The following is an 18678-nucleotide window of genomic DNA, read 5'->3' on the forward strand; positions in this document are numbered from 1 at the left end:
CTCTCTCACTGGCTGTCTCTATCTCTGCCGAATAAATAAATAAAATCTTTAAAAAAATGTATTCCTTTGCAGGATGTGATTTTTCTCTTTCAAAGCTGACTGGCTGGCTCAACATAACCTCAAAACAACCCTCACTAAAATCAGGACTAGAAACGTGGTCAAGCTGTCTCCTGCCAGATGAGCACCCAGACAAGGAGGACCAGCTGAGACGGAAGACACGTCAGCCTTTCTTGGAAAGGGAGAGAAGAGAGCCTTTCCAAGCACCTGTCTGCAAGCACCAGGGTGAGTAGGGCAGTGTACCTGGAAAGCAAACCCTGACATCTCATCTAACAGGTGATCATTTGCACAAAGGATCTCTGTCATTTACATTTCACTTAGCAACTAGGGATAAAAGCAGACAAGCAAGGGGCAGATTCCAAGCACTCACCATGTATAGAGTTGTGCTGGACAAAATCGAGAGCTTGCCAGTGTCTGAGAGGACTGAGGAGACACATACAAAATAACAGAAGGGTCCCTTACAGAGTAATGTGTCCGTCCACACATGCCTGTGTGTGGATCAATACTAATGACTGTCATTACCGAGTAAAAGAGCGCCCAACTTGATAGATCTGATGCAGTCGCCATCAAAATCCCAGCAGGCTATTTTGAAGAAATAGGTAAGATGATTTGAAAATGTATATGGAAAAGCAAAGGCTCTAGAATAATCAAAACAGTCTTCAAAATGAACACAGCTGGAGGACATACACTACCTGATACCAACATTTGCTATAAAGCTTACAATAACCAGAGGGGCGCCTGGGTGGCTCAGTCAGTTAAATGTCTGCCTTCAGCTCAGGTCATGAATCTCAGTGTCCTGGGATCGAGCCCCGCATCAGGCACCCTGCTCAGCAGGGAGTCTGCTTCTCCCTCTCCCTCTGCCCCTCCTCACCCCCACTTGTGCTCTCTCTCTCTCAAATAAATAAATATTTTTTAAAAAGCTTACAAATAACCAGGACAGTGTGAAATCAGTGGAAGGAGAGACAAATAGATTGATGGAACAGAACAGAATCCAGAAATTGATTCATATATACACAGCTGATTTTCAAAAAAAGTGCCAAGTCAAGTCAACGGGGAAAGGAATGTCTCTTCAATGAAAACTGCTGAAACAACTGGAAATCCATTTGGAAAAAAAATGAATCTTGACCCTTATCTGACCTTATTCACAAACTAATTTGAGGTGGATCATGGACCCCACCTTAAACCCCAAGACCATAAAGCTTCTTGAAGAAAACAGAAGACTATCTTTGTGATTAGGAGTAAGGGAAGACTCTGTGGGCAGGATCCAAAAGAGGAAAAAACCCCTGCTAAAATGGCTTCATCAGAATTTAAAATGTCTGCTTATCAAGAGACACTATTAAGACCATAACTGACAAGCTGCAGACCTGGAAAAATATCTTTGCAGCCATAAAACTGAGAAAGGATTTATACCCAAGACATGTAAAGAGCTCTTACAAATTGACAAGAAAAAGAAAAACATTCTAATTACAAAATGGGAAAAGACTTCCACAGCCACCTCACAAAGTAAGATATACAACCAGCCAATAAGCAGTTGAGAAAGTGCTATAAACATCATTAGCACTCAGGGAAACGGCCCGTACCACCGCAGGGAAACACGACTGCATACATACTAGAAGTGCTAAAATAAAAAACTGATGTTCCAGTTACCTTGTCACCCCAAAACTTAGCAATGTCAACCATTATAATCATTTTAATTATCTCTTACAATTTCTTTGGGTCAGGAACTCAGGAAGGGCTTGACTGGGTGAGACCCGCCTGAGGGGTGTGCGAGTGGTCTCTCCTGCTCTTGCAGTCAGACTATGGCTGGATGTGGAAAATCGGGGACTGGAGCAGCTGGCGCATCTCTCTCTCTCTCCCTTCACATAGTTTTATGGTCTTTCCATGTGGTCTGTTTAGGCTTCTTCACGGCATGGCAGCCTCGACGTACTCGGACTTCCTGCCAGGGGACTCCGTCTCCAAGGGTAACAAGGCTATTGCATTCCGTTTTATGACCTAGCTAAGAAGCGACACCATCACTTTCGCCACATTCCATGCGTTACAAGTGAGTCAACCAAACCCACCCAGACTGAAGGGCAGTGGAATTAGACTGTCTCTTGATGCGGAAGTGGCAATATTCTAGAAGAGCACGGCGGGAGAGGAGCTACTCCTGCAGCTGTTTTTGGAAAATACAATCTGCGGTGGATAAACCTTTCAAGAAAAGCAGACCGATCACACGAGGCCTTGTACGCCACACTCAAGTTCTATCCTGATTGGTATTGTGATGGGGACCCACTTGCGGGCTTTAAGCGAGAGTGAAATTAGGCAATTGTCTTTAAAAGTTCGTGGCAGCAGGTGTGTGGATAAAGAATTTGTGAGGAGGGTTTGGAAGCAGAGAAACCATTTAGGAGGGGGGTCCAGAAGTTCAAGTGCCAGGCATGACCGTGAGCCCCGGCCTTGGGGGAGTGTCGAGGAAGGAGGGCTGCCTTCCAGCTGTTTTGTTCACGGAGAACCACGGAGAACCACGGAGAAGCAAGCTTGTTTGAGACGCGTTGGGCTTGAAAGGCCAGGGTAGACGTACGCGACTGGAACTCGGGAGATAAAAATTTAGGGAGACAACCAATAGCATTTTAAAAGGCACAGATGTGGACGTTTGTGGCAGGCCAAGTTTTAGAGACTGTCTACTCACTCCTCCCGGACGCACCTCGGACTGTGCCAAGTTCTCACACAGGGTGGAAGGCGCATGCGCACACCTATGATCACGGGGCGGGGGGTGGGGGCGGCTGGCCGGCAGCTTCCGGATTGCGCACGCGCGGTCCGTGGCGGTCGCCATGGAGACGCGTGGCGCTGGCCGGGCGCGGAGCTCCTGCGGCCGCGAGCTGGGCGGCAGGGGTCTTGGGCTGTCCGGGGCGCAGGCGGCGGCGCGGAGGGCGGATGGACTGCCGCGGTGGAGCCGGAGCTTTGGGGTATGGCGAAGAGGGTGAGGACGACGAGGAGGAGCGAGAGGGTGGCACTGCGGGCTCTCAGGGGGCCAAACTGCCCCCCATCGCAGGCAGCGCCTCAGAACTGAACAAACGGAAGGTGAAGAAGAAAAAGAAGAACAAGAAGACCAAGGGGTCCGGCAAGGGGGACGGTAAGAGGAGCAGCTAGCGCAGCAGCCTCAGCTCCCGTACCAGTTTCTTCTCTGTCACCTGTCCCCAGTCCTCACAGAGACCCCCATCTACGTGGGGACCACTTTCAGACCGGAGACAGAAACTCGCCAGTCCCAAACAGAGGTCCTCCCGCTCCCCACACATACCACTTAACGCAACACAGTGATGCCCAGCCCTACCCATAAAAACCATACATGTCCGCAGAGACCCCAAATCCTGCATGGAGAATTCGCAACATCCGTGGAGAAGATCCCCAACATCCCCAGCATTATTCCCGCAGAGCCTCCCAGCTCCACACAGCAACTCAGCTTTGCGCGGACACCCTCTCATTTTCCTAATCCCTCAGCTAAAACTCAGAATCTTAAATAACCACACTTCCCCACAGAAATGTCAAGCCCTACTACAGAGATCCTCTCATCTTCACATAGACTTTCCCCAAGCCTAAGATACTAAGACACCAGTGACAAACAGGCACAGAAACACAGGTTTTGCCTTCTGCCCCATGCGTTAGGGACACCTGCCCTCTCCATGCTATGTAGACATCCTGTAAATGCATAGAAAGTATCTTTCCTGCACAGACTGTCTCCTGCCACCCCCCATTTGCCAGCGCCAGCCTTCACACCATCACACCAGCCACTGCTACATACTCTTACAATCCCTAACACCCTCAACAACACCGCCTTATAGCATTACAACCACCAAATAAAAATGAAGTACAGATACCCCATCTGGCACACACATTCCCAGGCTACAGATTCGTATGGGTACTCAGCTACACACTCACGTGCACAAACCCCACCCCCCAAACACTTCCTGGACACATGCAACCAAATGCACGCAGGTTCTTACTCCAGTGTCTCCCAGGGACGCCTCATGTACATACACACACCAACACCTGCCACAATCCCACAGAGCGCCTGTATCTCACCAAGTTCCTCTCCCAGAAGCCCCTGGATTTCTTGACAAAGGCACTGAGCACCCAGTTTATGGAGAGAGAGTGCAATGGTGACATAGAAGGCACCTGCCTGTGAGTGCTAAGTTTCCAGCGTCACTTGTGTGGTCCCCTTCTGGGGCTTTGACTGGCTCTCACCTCCAGCACCGGTAGTCCTTGGTTCAAGTTTCTGGGCAGCCTTCCCCGTGTCGTCCTTGCAGTTGGGGAAAGGGAGCAATGGGAAGGTTATAATGACTTCTTCAGGTGGAATCTTAATAAAAAGGCAAGAAAAAATTCTGGAATTGAGGTCAAAAAGCCCCACCTGTATCTGCAAAACCAAATTAAGAAGCTTATTGTCTTGTTGGCTTAGTTTCTAACTCTGGAAATTACAGTGGCATGTAACTCATATGGTCAGCAGGGGACACCAAATCGTTTTTGAGGAATGGGAAGGCATAGAAATGTCCAAGAGGACTTTTTTCTTATTTTCTCTTTTTTTTGGGGGGGAAGGATTTCTGTCTCCCCAAAAGCAGAAGGATGAACAAATGAAAGAACCATAACTTATAGTATTTTATATGAGGGCTCTATAATTCAGAAATGCTATTAATGTAAAAAAACACCTCAGTACGAGCCACACAGCAGAAGTATTTCCTGGCTTGGCATGATACTGCCTTCTACACTCAGATTTGGGAAGCTTTTCTGTTGTTCTCCATTTCTCCCATCATAAAGAAGTCCAGACTAGGGGCGGAGTCAGACTCCTCAAACTGGAAGGTACCTGGATGAGATACAGAGCATGAATGGCAGGGTGGAAAGAATAGGAACAGGGCACTGGGAGCTAGGCCTGTGTTAGAATCCTGACCCCTGCCACTCACTATGTGTTATTGGTAAGATAGCCTTTCGGAGTTTGTTTCCTCACCTGGAAAATAGGGCTGATAACTTTTATCGAGAGGACCCGGCCTATAGAACCAATAAATGGTTCCTCCTTCCCGAAAATGACTTGCCTGAAAGCCTAGAGCCAGTGGGTATGTACCAGGCCGCTGGGCTTGGCTCTCTGAGCCCTAGGTCAGGAGCGGCCTCCACCCGGGTACCTCTTCGGGAACTTGGGCATCACAGCTGAGCAGGCTGCGGGCAGGCACGACCACACACACTAACACCATCGGCTGCTCCGCAGATAAACATCAGAGTCGAGGCCCGGAGAGTCGGCAGCCGTCCTCAGCCTCTCACGACATCTTAAGCCCCAGCAAAGATCATGGCCCCAGGCAAGAGCACAAAGAGGACAAAGGTGAACACAAGCCCATCGCCCCTTACTCCGCCACTGAAAGTCTCCCCCATTTTGCCGAGATGGAAGAGAACCTCTCCAATCAGGTCAACGAAAGCCTGCGCTGGGACGGAATTCTCGCCGACCCAGAGGCGGAAAAAGAAAGGATCCGCATATATAAGCTGAACCGGAGGAAGCGGTACCGGATCTTGGCCCTCAAGGGCTTCCACTCTGACCCGGGCGGCGAGGAGAGCCCCGAGAACCTGCCGTACCTCCCGGATAAAGACGGCGGCACGGGCAGCAGGCAGCCCGCCCCGAAAGCCGAGCGGCCGGGCCCCGGCTTCGAAGGAAGCCTGACGCCCAAGCTGCCGCACGCCGACCCCGCGGCCGCTCTGCCCGACCGGGAATCCCGCCGCACGCAGTCTCCGCAACGCCGGGCTTTGCGTTACAGGAGAATAATAATAAAAGGAAATCAGAGCTCCTGAAGGAAGCAGATGTCTGGTGTGTCGACGAGGTCAGCCTCTCCTTCCACCGGGCGCCTCGGCGCGGTTCGGAACATGGGCCTTGGGATGGACCACGCTCTTCCGAACGCTGCTGGGTTTTTTCTTAGATAATTTGGCATCTCTTTGTTATTTAATTCTCAGATGTCTGTAATCTCCTCTAAAAGACAAAGTAATTATATCCATTCTAACTCTTCAGCTAATTTAATGAGTAAAACTACTCACACAGCGTGCTTCTCTAGGCCCAAGGAACATGCCCCAAATATCCTGGAGGCATTTTTTTTTTTTTTTAAATTGCAGACACTCCCTGCCCTTATGTGGTCTTCAAAATAACTGAGTTCCCGAGCTCCATCCCTGGGAGATAATTAGGAGAAGTCTCAAAAGGAATATTGCTTCTTTTCTATATATGGTCCTCCCAGGGAGCAAATTGGTGGTTGCCAGGGGGGAAGGGGGGTGGGGGAAACGGGTGAGGGGGCTCAATTGTACAGTGATGGACGGTAACCGAACTTGTAGTGATCACTTTGTAGCGGGTACAAATACTGAAGTATGATGTCGGACGCCTGAAGTTTATGTAATGTTACCTGCCAATTTTACTTCAATTAAATATATATATATGTATGTATGGGTGTGTGTGTGTGTGTGTATAAATACACATATATATGTGTGTGATTATATATATGTGTGTGTGTGTGTGTGTGTATATATATATATTCCTCCTCTAACCCCCTAAAACAGCGTTTAGGAGCTGGAGCATTAAAAAGGTCCTACCATACTACTTGTCCTAAATTAATCTTCTTCCCTTGCACCAATATTTATTGAGTGAGGGCCCTGTGTTGTGTTAGTTCGGGCTCTCGAGAAGCAGACCCTGAGACAAAGACTCAGATGGAAATAGACTATTTGGGAGCTAAAGGAAGGCTCAATAGAGAAGGCACACGTAGGGGAGGGGAAGGCAGCCAATCCAAGGACGTGGTTAAACCAGTTTCCCTATTGGGTAACTGGAGCTTAATCCCACCGGGAAACACTGTCACGATCATCCCGCCTGAGCTTGATGGAGCTGGGCTGTTCTACTGCCCATAGGCATTGGCTGAGGGATGTTCCTGGGGCTGCTAATTTCCTGGTATTTCCTGGGGGCCTTCCTCAGGCACAAAGGTGCAGACCGGGAGGTGCAGGGGATGGGGTAGTCTCTATGCAACATAGTGTAGGGTCCAAGAGGGACAGAGGGGAGGTTTAAGAAAAGGTTCTTGCCTTCCAAGGAATTGAAGACCCGCATTGTACTTGGAAGAAGTTGAAAGCGGATACAGAACAACACAGAATGCTGTTTTGGAAGTGAAGCGAAAGTGGTCATCTCGGTCCCTGCTAACCCAGCTGACAGGGCAGCCCTCTTCTCACCTTTCCTGAAATGGCCATTTACAGAGTTTTCACATGTTGGCCATCGTAAGGTGGCAAACCAGCAAAGCGGCTTTCGGAAGAGCCCCGTCCTCCGCCTGGAGAGGTTAGCAGCCGCCTCTGGCAGGGGCCCACAGGCGGACAGGAATGGCCCTCCATGGGCTGCTGTCCTGGTTGCGGGGCACCTATAGAATCAAGCGAAGAGGAACAAGGGCTTTGATGTGTCCCCATGGGGAGGGGGCGATGGGACATGTGTTAATCCTCAGCCACAGGACCCTTGCCTGATGCCCCAGGGCTCAGGATAAAGGCCGCGGAGGGTGGAGCGGCGGGGCTGCACCTCCTGTGGGCCCCCCCCCCCCCGGCCCAAGCACAGCGGCCAGGGGTGCTGTGCCTGGGACAGTCTGAGGCCGCAGGGGGCCTCTACCGCTTTGCAGGGGTGTTTTCCTAGGGCGGTGAGAGTGGGGGTGGCTTGTGGTCACCTTTCTGCTCTGAGATATTCTGGTGTAGTGGTTAGAATGACGAACTTCGCCATTAGAGCTGAACTTTTGTCTTTCCTGCTATGTGCCGGCTGTGTGAACTCAGGCAAATTGTTGAACCTCTCTGGGCGTTAGCTCCCACATCTGGAAACGGATGCAGTTCTTACATAAAGCCTTTAGCAGAGCGCCTCGCCCCTAGGATTTGCTCAGTCCATCGGCAGAGCTTTGAGCAGTGGTATTTTAGGTTGGGGTGGCTGCATGGCCGCTGGAGAGGCTGTCCCGTGACGGCGGAGCGCTCCCGCCTCAGAGGGTGAGTGGCACGAAGAGATGTGGATTCAGTGGCCGGCCAAGAGATACAATTCAAAGAAACCACAGAGCAAATTACAGGGGTCTGGAGCAAGAGAGAATGCAGGAGAAATGAAGCCAGGGTCTCAAAGTCTGGTGTTTTGGGGAGCCTTGGGGCCAAACAGAAAAGTGTCTCCTTGTAACCTGGAATCTTTTTCTTACTCAGAGGTATTCCATTGTATGAACATACACCGCAGACACTGCAGTCCCTTCAACATATGGCTATTGTGAATAAAACTGTCGTGACCATGCTCGTTTTTGGACCTACATTTTCATTTCTCTTGGACGAGTATCTCGTGGTGGGTTCACCGTGCGTCTCCCTGATATGCATGACGTTGAACACTGTTCACTGTGCTTGTTTCACATCCATGTATCTTCCTTGTGAAGTGTTGTTCAAGTCTCTTGTGCATTCTTATTGTATTTTTCAGAAGATTTTATTTATTTAGAAAGAGCAGGGGAAGAGGCAGAGGGAAAGGGAAAGAGAATCTCAAGCAGACTCCCTGCTGAGTGTGGAGCCTGACACAGGGCTCCGTCTCATGACCCTGAGATCATGACCTGAGCCGAAATCAAGGGTTGGATGCTTAACCGACTGAGCCACCCAGGCACCCCCTCTTACCCATTTTTTAAAAAATTTTATTTATCTGAAAGAGAGCACGAGCTGAGGGGAGGGGCAGAGAGAGAGGGATGTGAAGACTCCCCACCAAGCAGGGAGCCTGACATGTGGCTTGATCCCAGGACCCCAAGATCATGACCTGAACCAAAGGCAGACATTTAACACACTGAGCCACCCAGGCACCCCCCTCTTGCCCATTTTTATTTTTTTTTAATTTTATTTCTTTTTTAACATTTTATTTATTCATTTAAGAGAGAGCGAGCATGAGCCTGGTGAGAGGGGCAGAAGGAGAGGGAGAAGCAGACTTCCCGCTGAGCAGGGAGCCCAAGGTGGGGCTCAATCCCAGGACCCTGGGATCATGACCTGAGCCGAAGGCAGATGCTTAACTTACTGAGCCACCCAGGAGCTCCTCTTGCCCATTTTTAATCAGGTTGTTCATCTTTCAATGTTGACTTGTAGGAGCGCTTTGTATATCCTGGGTGTAAGCCCTTGTCAGATGTAAATATTTTTTTCAGTTCGCGGATTACATTTTATTTTCTTAAGAGAGTCTTTAAGAACAGAAGTTTATATATGTGAGAGAGTTTGATGGATTTTTTTCATACATTTTCTATTTCATCTTGTGTCAGTTTGGTAAGATATGGTTTTGCGGGTTTTTAAAAAGATTTTATTTATTTATTTGAGAGAGAGAGCATGAACAGGGAGAGGAGCAGAGGGAGAGGGAGAAGCAGACTCTCTGCAGAGCAGGGACCCCGATTCGGGATGCAATCTCAGCACCCCAGGATCATGACCTGAGCTGAAGGCAGACACTTCACTGACTGAGCCACCCAGGCGCCCCATAAGATACGTTTTTTGAAAATTTTTCCTTTTTAACTAAGTTGTCAAATTTACTGGCATAAAATTGTTAGGAGTATTACCTTCTTATGCTTTTGGTGCCTACAGACTCTCTATGCCATTGTGACAGGGTAATTTGTGCTATTCATCAATCTAGCTGAGGCTTATCAATTTTTTTCAAAGAATCAAAATTTTGTCTTTAAAACGCTCACAGTTATTTGGTTCTACTTCACCAGCACAAAACTTTATTATTTCCCTCCTTCCTCTTACTCCAGGTTTAATTTGCTTATCTTTTTCTAGGTTCTTACGATGGAAATCTCCATAAGAGGGGTGGTACAGGTGGGAGCTGTTTCATGCAGTTACTAATCGTTGGGGTTACTTCAGGGTCCCCTTTTTGTTCTTTTAGGCTTCCAACATCCGTGTGATCAAGTCTCTGTATGAAATGCCCTCTACTGGAAATATCTAGTATGGTTTGGGCCTTCCTGACTAGACTCTGACCTTTATACACAGTTTATACTAGCATTCTTTTTTTCTTTTTTTAAGATTTTTTTGATTTATTTGAGAGAGAGAGAGAGAACACGCACAAGTGGGGGGAGGGGCAAAGGGAGAGGGAGAAGCAGGCTCCTGCTGAGCTGGGAGCCCAATGCGGGGCTCAATCCCAGGACCCTGAGATTGTGAGCTGAGCCAAAGGCAGACGCTTAACCGAATGAGCCACCCAGGCGCCCCATACTAGCATTTTTAAAAGTGCATTTCTTTCTTTTTTTTAATTTAAGATTTATTAATTTATTTTAGAGAGATCTTGCAAGCAAGGGGAGGGGTAGAGAGAGGGGGAGAGAATCTTCAGATTCCCTGCTGAGCACAGAGCCCAACATAGGGCTCAATCCCAGGACCCTGAGATCATGACCTGAGCTGAAATCAAGAGTGCGACATTTGACTGAACCATCCAGGTTGCGCCTTAAATCGCATTCAAAAACATTAGTCCTACCAAATGCTCACACGTTCTCTGGTCCAATGACTGGAAAACGCTACAGAGTAGATTTTCCCTTTAGAAGATTCTTAATGCACGTTACCATAGTAAATCTATGGTAGCTTGTTGTACAGCAAATCTTTACTCCCCGCCCCCCAGTTTCGTGGGGGAAGTATGGTTTCCTGACCCACTGATGTTAGCTTTGACCGTGCGACTTGCTTTGGCCAATAGGACATGCATGAAAATGACTGGGTGGCAGTAGGGCAGACTTTAAGAGGTATTGCATGTTTCTACTTGCTCCTCTGGGATCCTTGACCTTCTCCATGAGAAGAATGTGTCCCACATAACCTCTCCAACCTGCTTCAGAGACAGATGGAACAACCTGAACTCAACACCTAGCCTTGGGCAGAACTGCCCTATCAGACCTATACATTTTTACACAAGAAATAAATGCTTGCTGCTGTGTGCTGCTACGAATTTGTGGTAGTTACACAGCAAAAGCTGACTAACACAGGTGTTCCACGAAGCTTTTCATTTTCCCAAACTTATTTGATCGTAGAACCTTATTTTATTCCATAGAAAGAACTTTGGGAAGTAGTGTTATCAATAAAACACTTTGTATTGATTATGCCCTAAAATAAAAATATTATAATTCAATTTTGAGAAGAGGCATTTCTTGCAATTAAGATTTGTTACCTAATTAATAGAGTCACTCCCTTCTCACATTTCTGGGAAGTAAACCAAAATGGCTTCCTACAATTTATCATATTGTCAATTACACCTACTACGTTTTCTCTTGAGGTTCAGGCTTAATCTGATATGCATAGAAAGGTATTTTTTGAGGGAAAACTGAAAAATTATTAGTTTTGGGGAGCCTGGGTGGCTCAGTCAGTTAAGTGTCTGCCTTCGGCTTAGGTCATGATCCCAGGGTCCTGGGATCGAGTCCGACATTGGGCTCCCTGCTCAGCAGGGAGCCTGCTTCTCCCTCTCCCTCTGCCTGCCACTCTGCCTGCTTGTGCTCTCTCTCTCTGTCAAATAAATAAAATCTTTTAAAAAATTATTAGTTTCAACACGTTTGCTTCACTCTATACACACACGCACACAAAATTGTAGCTTTAATCTACACGTTTTAAATATTTTTCCAACATAACCTTGGAACTGCTATTAGCTTATTCATTTTATGGGAAATACACACTATAAAACCTAAGTGGCATGTTGTCGTCCCAGCCAGCCAAATGGGACTTAATTTCTTTTAAAAAGGGACTGGCTTAAATACACACACACACACACACACACACACACACACACACACACACACACGCATTCCCGGGACATATTTAAGTTGTAACTCAAAGACTAACAGATAAAGCACAGAGCCTTGCCCTGAATTTGACATTTGAATGAAATAAAATGCCTTCACTTTGGATAATTCTTATCAATTCTTCTCTTATCAACACTTTGCCCAAAAGGACTTTCCTTCAGGGAAGACAACTGACTGAGACTGAAAAGACTATAGGTATTAAAAGAATAGTGTTATCACTCCAACTGCCTCACTTTGAGATATTGGAAGTAAGAATTTCCCAACACAGGTCAATCTTGCTTCTGACTGCATGCTTGATTCTTGACAAAAGTATGTGTAGGACACTGATAGACATGGAGCCCTACAGTGGGGTCCTGGCGCCCTGATACCCGTGTTTCTAACTGTCCCTTTGTCCAGTGCCTATAGGTTTGTCCAGCCCAGAGCAATGTCCCATAATAAAATAAGGATGTGTTAGACTAACAATGTATTTCTTCTGCAAAATGGGAGAAAGGCAATTTGAAACAGGAGGTGGGAAGGAAGAACTGGACCAGTCATAATTCCTGGGTAGATAAGTTTTAGCAAAGAGTACACGTTGCGTCTGGGAACAAATTCCCTAAAACTCTCTGTGCTGAGGGGTCCCTGTGAAATCTTCTTGTACCCCAGGGGAATGCATGCTCCAGACAGAAGTATCATAATATTAAAATACAATCACATCTTAACGTTTCTCAAGATGAGGTTTTTTTCTCATGTTTCTTCACCAAAACGTTATAATTTTACTGTAAAAAAGAGAAGCATCTCTAAATTTTGTTTCTTTAAAGATAATTTATTGTTAAATGAAGAAGTCACAAAGCAAAATGGAATGGGACAGATGTCAAAGATAAATTTAAAAAATAGTTTTTATCAAATACCGTGCTGGATTTTCTAAGGTTAGAAACAGGAAAAGAGTCAAATGAAAAGGTAATCGTTCTTTAAAAGGTCTGACCTTGAAAACAACTTTTCTCTGAAAATACAAATCATCCTTCTTACATGAAAGCTATAATTTAAGAGACCGAGAACAAAGACTTTTTAGTTAATAAGTAAACTGTACCTCTCAGATATGCTTAGGAATGGTTGGTTTTAATGAGCTTTAAAATCATCGCTTCCACCTCGTGAACTAACGCAAGCCCACCAAGCTCAATGGCCTTTGACCCCTCCTGAAGTGTCCCATTCCACCCTCTTAGGCATTAACTTGCAGCAAAGCAGCTTTGAAGAAAAAGAAAGAATTAGAAAGATTAGAAAGAACTACAGTTAGCTCCCTAGTGAATAACTTAAGATAAAACCTGCTTTTCCATTCGTATTACACATTCAGAATTGCTCACTTCCACTTACTTTACTGAAATATTTCAGATTCTCTCCACACCTAGAATGCTTTGTCCCAACTTAACCCAACCCCCAAACAAACAAATCTCATATGGACATCTCGAAATGCTGCTGTGTACCAAGGCCATACTCTCCCATGTGTCTCTCCTGCCACGCTGCTCACAATATTGTTCTGAGCTCATTCAAGTGTCCTCATTGGGCCAGGACAAAGCCTTGGGAACTCTCTCAACATAATTTAAAATTACATTTACCACTTGTCTTAAATGCCAAGATGATGAAATCAGAGAGAAAAAAATCCATTTTTATCAAGAAATGCCACGTAATTTACTCTTCCAAAGGCAGACAGCTTTTGTCACTCTGCATGAGTCCCAGAGCGCCCCCTTCACGGGTCCCCGCTGAGCTTCACCATGGGAAACTTGGGACCACGGACCCACCGAAGGCTGCGTCAAACAGAGGCATGACAAACTACACATTATGTTAAAGCTGAAGAGGACTCCAGCCAGGTTGGCTCTAGAGGTCTCCAGTGACTTCAAGCGAGAGATCATCACACCTGCTTTCCTCGGAACAAAAGTCCCTGCTGTGGCTCCAGGGTACCCATCGGGCTATCAACTCTGCTTTCGGGACACACGGAAGCCATCAACAGAAGCCCAAAATACATCGAAAATCCGGGTTTACAAGACGCTCGAGCACATGGTCTAATTTGGATGTATTCAAAGGAAATATTCACGGATTGTTCCTTCCAATATTGGAAGAGAAAAAGGCACCTGTCACTGTCTTCATTCAAAACCTTCAGGGATTGGCAGGAGGAAGAAGCATGGGCTGGTGGGGAGGCAGGGTGGGCAGGGGGCTGAGGCCAGAGACAGCCTGGCCCGGCGCAGCCTCTGGCCCCTTCTGCGTCTGAGGCTGGTTCAGCTGAGCTCACGCAGTGTCTTCCACGTGCACCTAACTCCATGATTGTCACTTACGTTACAGTAAGCTCTTACAAGAAATGTGTCCCACCCAACAGTGCCCAAGTTTCGGAGTTTGACTTGCGACATCAATCCCTATCCTGAAGTCACCTTTCCTGCACCTGGAGGGAGGGGTGGGGCAATTTTCTTGCTTTCCGGCTTAGACTTAAGGCACTGGCAGAAGTCCTCTGTGGTGGTGACCAGGTCCCTGGAGAGGACACCCATCCTGATGGGACAGGTCACCAGAAACATCTACTTCTGCCTCTCCCAGACGCCGGCCCGTCCTGGCTGTGGCCGGCCCTTCCCACTGGGAGCGAAACCCCCTCACGGAGTCCCCAAAAGTGGTTTCCCTAAGCATTCTTCCAAAATGCTGTTTCTCTCAAAAGGGCCCTTGGCTATGTTCTGCCTTATGAAAAAAATAGGAAAGTATTTGGAAACCCCAAAACACATATCAGGAGAGTTACACAAGCCTGTGGAGACATTACCAGATGCCAAGGGTTCAAGGCACTTTGCCAGAGCCCAAGCTGGGACTCAACTGGTAGAAAGACCCAGAACTGAAGCCACGGCTCTCACACTGGCCGCTGGTGGACGTGAGTCTCCTGAAGAGAGGGGAGAACAGGGTGAACCTTTTCTCTCTTTAAAGTCATCTTCTATAGCGGTTTGGGGTTTTTTGATATGAAAAGGATTTAGGGAATTCCAAGAGTTTTGGTGAACAGGAAATACAAATGGAAATGGAAATAAATGACAGAATGGAACTCAGCTCTCCACATATTGGACCCATAGGGATGTCACAGCTTACGGAACCAGCACCGCTGTCAGTGAAGGCAACCCAGGGCTGGAAGGTCTTACACAACTCACTTCGTCCATCCCAGAGACGTTCTCCATGCTCTTCCTCAGGCTAACTGACCCGTGAGAGAAGAGCCCTCTCCTCCCTCCCTATTTCAAACAGGGGCCATTTTCCTTTTGCTCCAGTTGCCCTTTTATTTGTTCATCAAATTGAGACTCTGGGGAAGCCACGCAGCGGCAAACGAGAAATATACGCCTTTGGAAACCAACATGAACATTTTTAAAAACCCAATTCTCTCCATGATTCTAAGAGGCCATGACATTGTTTTCTTCCCCAGGCGGGGCTTAGAGGCATGGCGAGGCCAGACTCCTCTGGGCAGGGCACGAAGGCCACTCAAGGGCGCGGAAGAGCCGGTCCGAGTCCCCGAGGCTCCCGTCAGCACTCATCCAAGAGGCTGTCACCGCCCGGCAGCTCTGCGGCTTCCAGCTCCACGCTGGACAGGAACCTCCTCAGCGTCTTGCGGCAGTTGTAATCCAGCGTGGTGGTGTAGACGGTCTTGGGGTACTTGGGGTAGACGATGGTGGTGCTGAGGAAGCGGCTGGGCTTGTGGCGGGGCTCGAAGCGCACTTCGGCCTTGTAGCTGCGCCAGGTGCAGCTGGGGATGCAGGTGACCGTCTGGCTGCAGGAGGCCACAGCCAGGCCCAGGGGCAGTTGGACGTCGTCGATGAAGTGCCGCTCGGAGTCGTACCTGACCGACGACGTGTACCTGGGAGGAGAGAGAAGGCAGCACGAAGCTGGTCCCCTGAGCTTGGGGCACAGTGGTCCCTAGCGGGCCCTTGATGCTCTCGTGGGGGAGACCTGGAGACCAGCTGCTGTGGTCGGGAGTGGCACGGAGCTGCGGAAGCGCTTACCGGCCGGTACTGTTGGAAGCACTTTCTTTCCAGGATCTAACTGAACTGAACCAACCACCCCGGGAGAGGACATGGCGGGGCAGAGGTCAGGGTCACAGTGGGAGTGAGCCGTGGGGCTGGGATTTACGTGCAGGTGTGCAAGATGGCCACGTGCACCCTGCACGCACCGCTGCTCGTGGCAGGCAGCGCCCTGGGAGGCCGCGCCCCTGCGTGAAAGCTCGGAGAGCCTGCTCAGGCTACTTCTCCAAGCCTCGTTTCCTCTTTCTGTGAAACGTGCCCAGAAGGAACTGAGCAGGGTTTCACACGCAGCAAGGGGTAGAAGTCAGTGGTCGAACAAGGCGGGTTTAGCCGCTCACTAGGGGTCAGTGCTTGGTTTTTTCTGTCCCCTGAAGTCACCATCAGCTGGCTTTCTTTTTTTTAATGTAAGCTCTCTGCCCAACTTGGGGCTCGAACTCACGACCCTGAGATCAAGGGGTGCGTGCTCTACCGACTGAGCCAGCCAGGCGCCCCCACCGTGGGCTTTTTAATGACAGGATGACAGAACCCAGAAATTCTTTTTTTTTTTTTTTTAAAGATTTTATTTATTTATTGGACAGAGATAGAGACAGCCAGCGAGAGAGGGAACACAAGCAGGGGGAGTGGGATAGGAAGAAGCAGGCTCACAGCAGGAGCCTGATGTGGGGCTCGATCCCGTAACGCCGGGATCACGCCCTGAGCCGAAGGCAGACGCTTAACGACTGCGCCACCCAGGCGCCCCAGAACCCAGAAATTCTTAAAGTTCAGTAACACCGAGTACTAGCACTTGGTCCCCCTTGGCCTTTGGTGTAGAGACCCCTCAAACCAGAGACTTGGAGATCTGACCTTATCAATCAGAGCCAATTACCATCTTGATTCCCATAAAATAAATTAACTTCCATGTTCCTCAGCAGCTACTCTACTTTTTTTTTTTTTTAAGTCTTTCTTTGGTCATTTGGGATCTTTTTTAAAAATTTTATTTTAATGTAAGCAAAGCATTAGTTCATTTTATTGAGTAATTATTACAGCTTCATAGAGCATCCCACAGCTGCCCCCACCAGCCCCTACCCACGGGTCAGGGAGTAAGATTTAGCATTCTTTTCAGTGGGTCGGATGGATGATGGAAACGTCTATTCTTAAGCAAGTAGGTAAGAACGAGGCTGGCGGAAGCTAATGTCATAAAGTCATGCCCTCATTTTGTTCAAAATATAAGTTCTGCAGGAATAAAGGACTGCACTGCTCACATCCAAACCGGTGAACTGCCTTTGTTCCCCATCAAAGGGCCTTTTGTGTTAAGGGAACTGAAACTCTAGCAAAAAAACCCACCAGCTACCAAGTAAAATTCCTTTCCCTGAAGAGACAGATCTTGAATAGAGGCTCTCAATGGATCTCTGCCCCCAGGTAATCCTGGCTGAGATAAATTCCCAAAGGAAGACCCGTACTGGCCCAGTGAAACTGTAATATGAGACAAGGTTATAGCACCTCGAAGCAGGGGTGGGGCAACGGGGGAAGCAGCTTCTGGAAAGAGGAATTATTTTATTACAAAACTGTACATACTAATGGTCATGGTGTGCAAAGGCAAAAAGTGCAAAAAGCAAGTCGCAGGACTTTACATATAACATGACCTTGTTTTTATTTCAAAAGGCGTGCCGATGTATTTAATTGGTTAGAATACACAAATAAATCCAAACTGGTACCCAACAAACTATGAATAGTCTTTGGCACACTTTTGTGGTTAACTCATTTTTTTTAAAATAACAAGCATTCATTTCTGGAATAAACAACGAGAAAATGAAAAACTCCAATCACATCTGGGCCTGCTGTATTTACCTTACTTCCGTCGGTGGTAAGGGGTCAAACTCCACTCCTTCGCCAAAGGACAGGGGGCACAGCCTCGGCGAGCAGGCAAAGGCCAGGGGGCTGGGGAGAGACGCCGGATTCTGTGAGGATGGAGAAGGCAGTTAGACCACAGGCCAGGCTGGCGCATGCCCTGCAGAGGTCCCGGGTCTGAGCAGCCGGCGGATGGGCCCGACTGTGACTTGTGTCGTCCTCCTGGGAATGATGCCAGAGAAACGGCGCCCCACAGCACGGTCAGAGCTCTGGATGGAGAGCCACGAGGTCTGGGTCACATCACATGCCCCGTTACCTCGTCTGTACACCAAGGGGGATGCCTCCTTCCTGCGCTGAGGTTTTGCGAGAGGCTAAGGGGCTCAGCGTCAGGACCCCGGCGAGCCCCCGGGGCTGTTGCACCATCCCCCAGCAAGGCCGTGAGAAAACCTCGACGAACTGGGGCTTCACTAACCAGAACCCTCAATTATGTGTCCCGCAACCCTGTCATTGCCTCAGCAACACTTCAGAAAAGGGCAGAATGAAAAAAATTCTACCAGAAATTTGTTCACACCGAAGATTCAGTGGGACGCCCCCTGCGCCTTCTCTGCCTCCGGGACAGCCAGACTGACACCCAGCCAAGACGGAGGGGCCACAGACTCACTGGGAAGATGAACTCCAGAAAGTTCTCTACACCTCCTTCCACTACTGAGCAAACTCACAGAACCGGAGCACAGCATCCCCAGAGGTTAACTGGCTTCTAGCCCGGACAAAGCTCCACACTTTCCGATTCATCAAGCAGCCTGAATAAGGGGCGGTTCTGTCCTAGACACAGGTGCTAGTTTTCACCTGACTTAACTGGAATCGGGCTTCTGTGTTAAGTGTTCAGCAGGGAGCACCCCTTCGGGTTCCTGGGTTTCCTGGAGATCTGTCATTTTCTTTGCCTAATTTGAGAGCAGAACCCACACTTGGGCCAGGATGTGGCGGTGGCAGCCCCGCCCCCACGTCTTCCAGGGTAGAGAAGGAGGCAGACAGTTTCAGAC

The 18678-nt window shown here is 48.3% G+C and overlaps 3 protein-coding genes across 3 annotated transcripts in view; 1 reads left to right on the forward strand and 2 right to left on the reverse strand.

The window, feature by feature from the left end:
• The window catches only part of RPH3AL (rabphilin 3A like (without C2 domains)), a 161339-nt gene extending 158588 nt beyond the window's left edge, over positions 1–2751 (reverse strand). The window contains exon 1 of the mRNA XM_019798370.2: positions 1763–2751. The gene's annotated coding sequence lies outside the window, so the exon portion shown is untranslated. The remainder of the gene's footprint in view (positions 1–1762) is intronic.
• Positions 2620–8472, forward strand: C13H17orf97 (chromosome 13 C17orf97 homolog). Its single transcript, XM_034640606.1, has 2 exons — positions 2620–3166; positions 5285–8472. Exons 1-2 carry the CDS (start codon positions 2677–2679, stop codon positions 5854–5856), a joined length of 1062 nt encoding a protein of 353 aa, XP_034496497.1. The 5' UTR covers positions 2620–2676; the 3' UTR covers positions 5857–8472.
• Positions 8473–12591: 4119 nt separating this feature from the next.
• RFLNB (refilin B) lies at positions 12592–18216 on the reverse strand (the record flags this gene model as incomplete). The annotated part of the gene is made up of 3 exons (XM_019798373.2): positions 12592–15648; positions 17639–17748; positions 18193–18216. Coding segments are annotated over 3 exons (465 nt in total), but the record flags the coding sequence as incomplete, so codon positions are not given.
• Between the last annotated feature and the right edge of the window lie 462 nt (positions 18217–18678).

This window comes from Ailuropoda melanoleuca, chromosome 13, assembly GCF_002007445.2.
Source record: "Ailuropoda melanoleuca isolate Jingjing chromosome 13, ASM200744v2, whole genome shotgun sequence".
Lineage (NCBI taxonomy): Eukaryota > Metazoa > Chordata > Mammalia > Carnivora > Ursidae > Ailuropoda > Ailuropoda melanoleuca.

Coding starts and splice junctions, on each gene's coding strand:
- C13H17orf97 (XM_034640606.1), top strand. CDS start 2,677: ATGTGGACGTTTGTGGCAGGCCAAGTTTTAGAGACTGTCTACTCACTC. Junction 3,167..5,284: donor GGGGTCCGGCAAGGGGGACG/GTAAGAGGAGCA, acceptor GCTGCTCCGCAG/ATAAACATCAGAGTCGAGGC.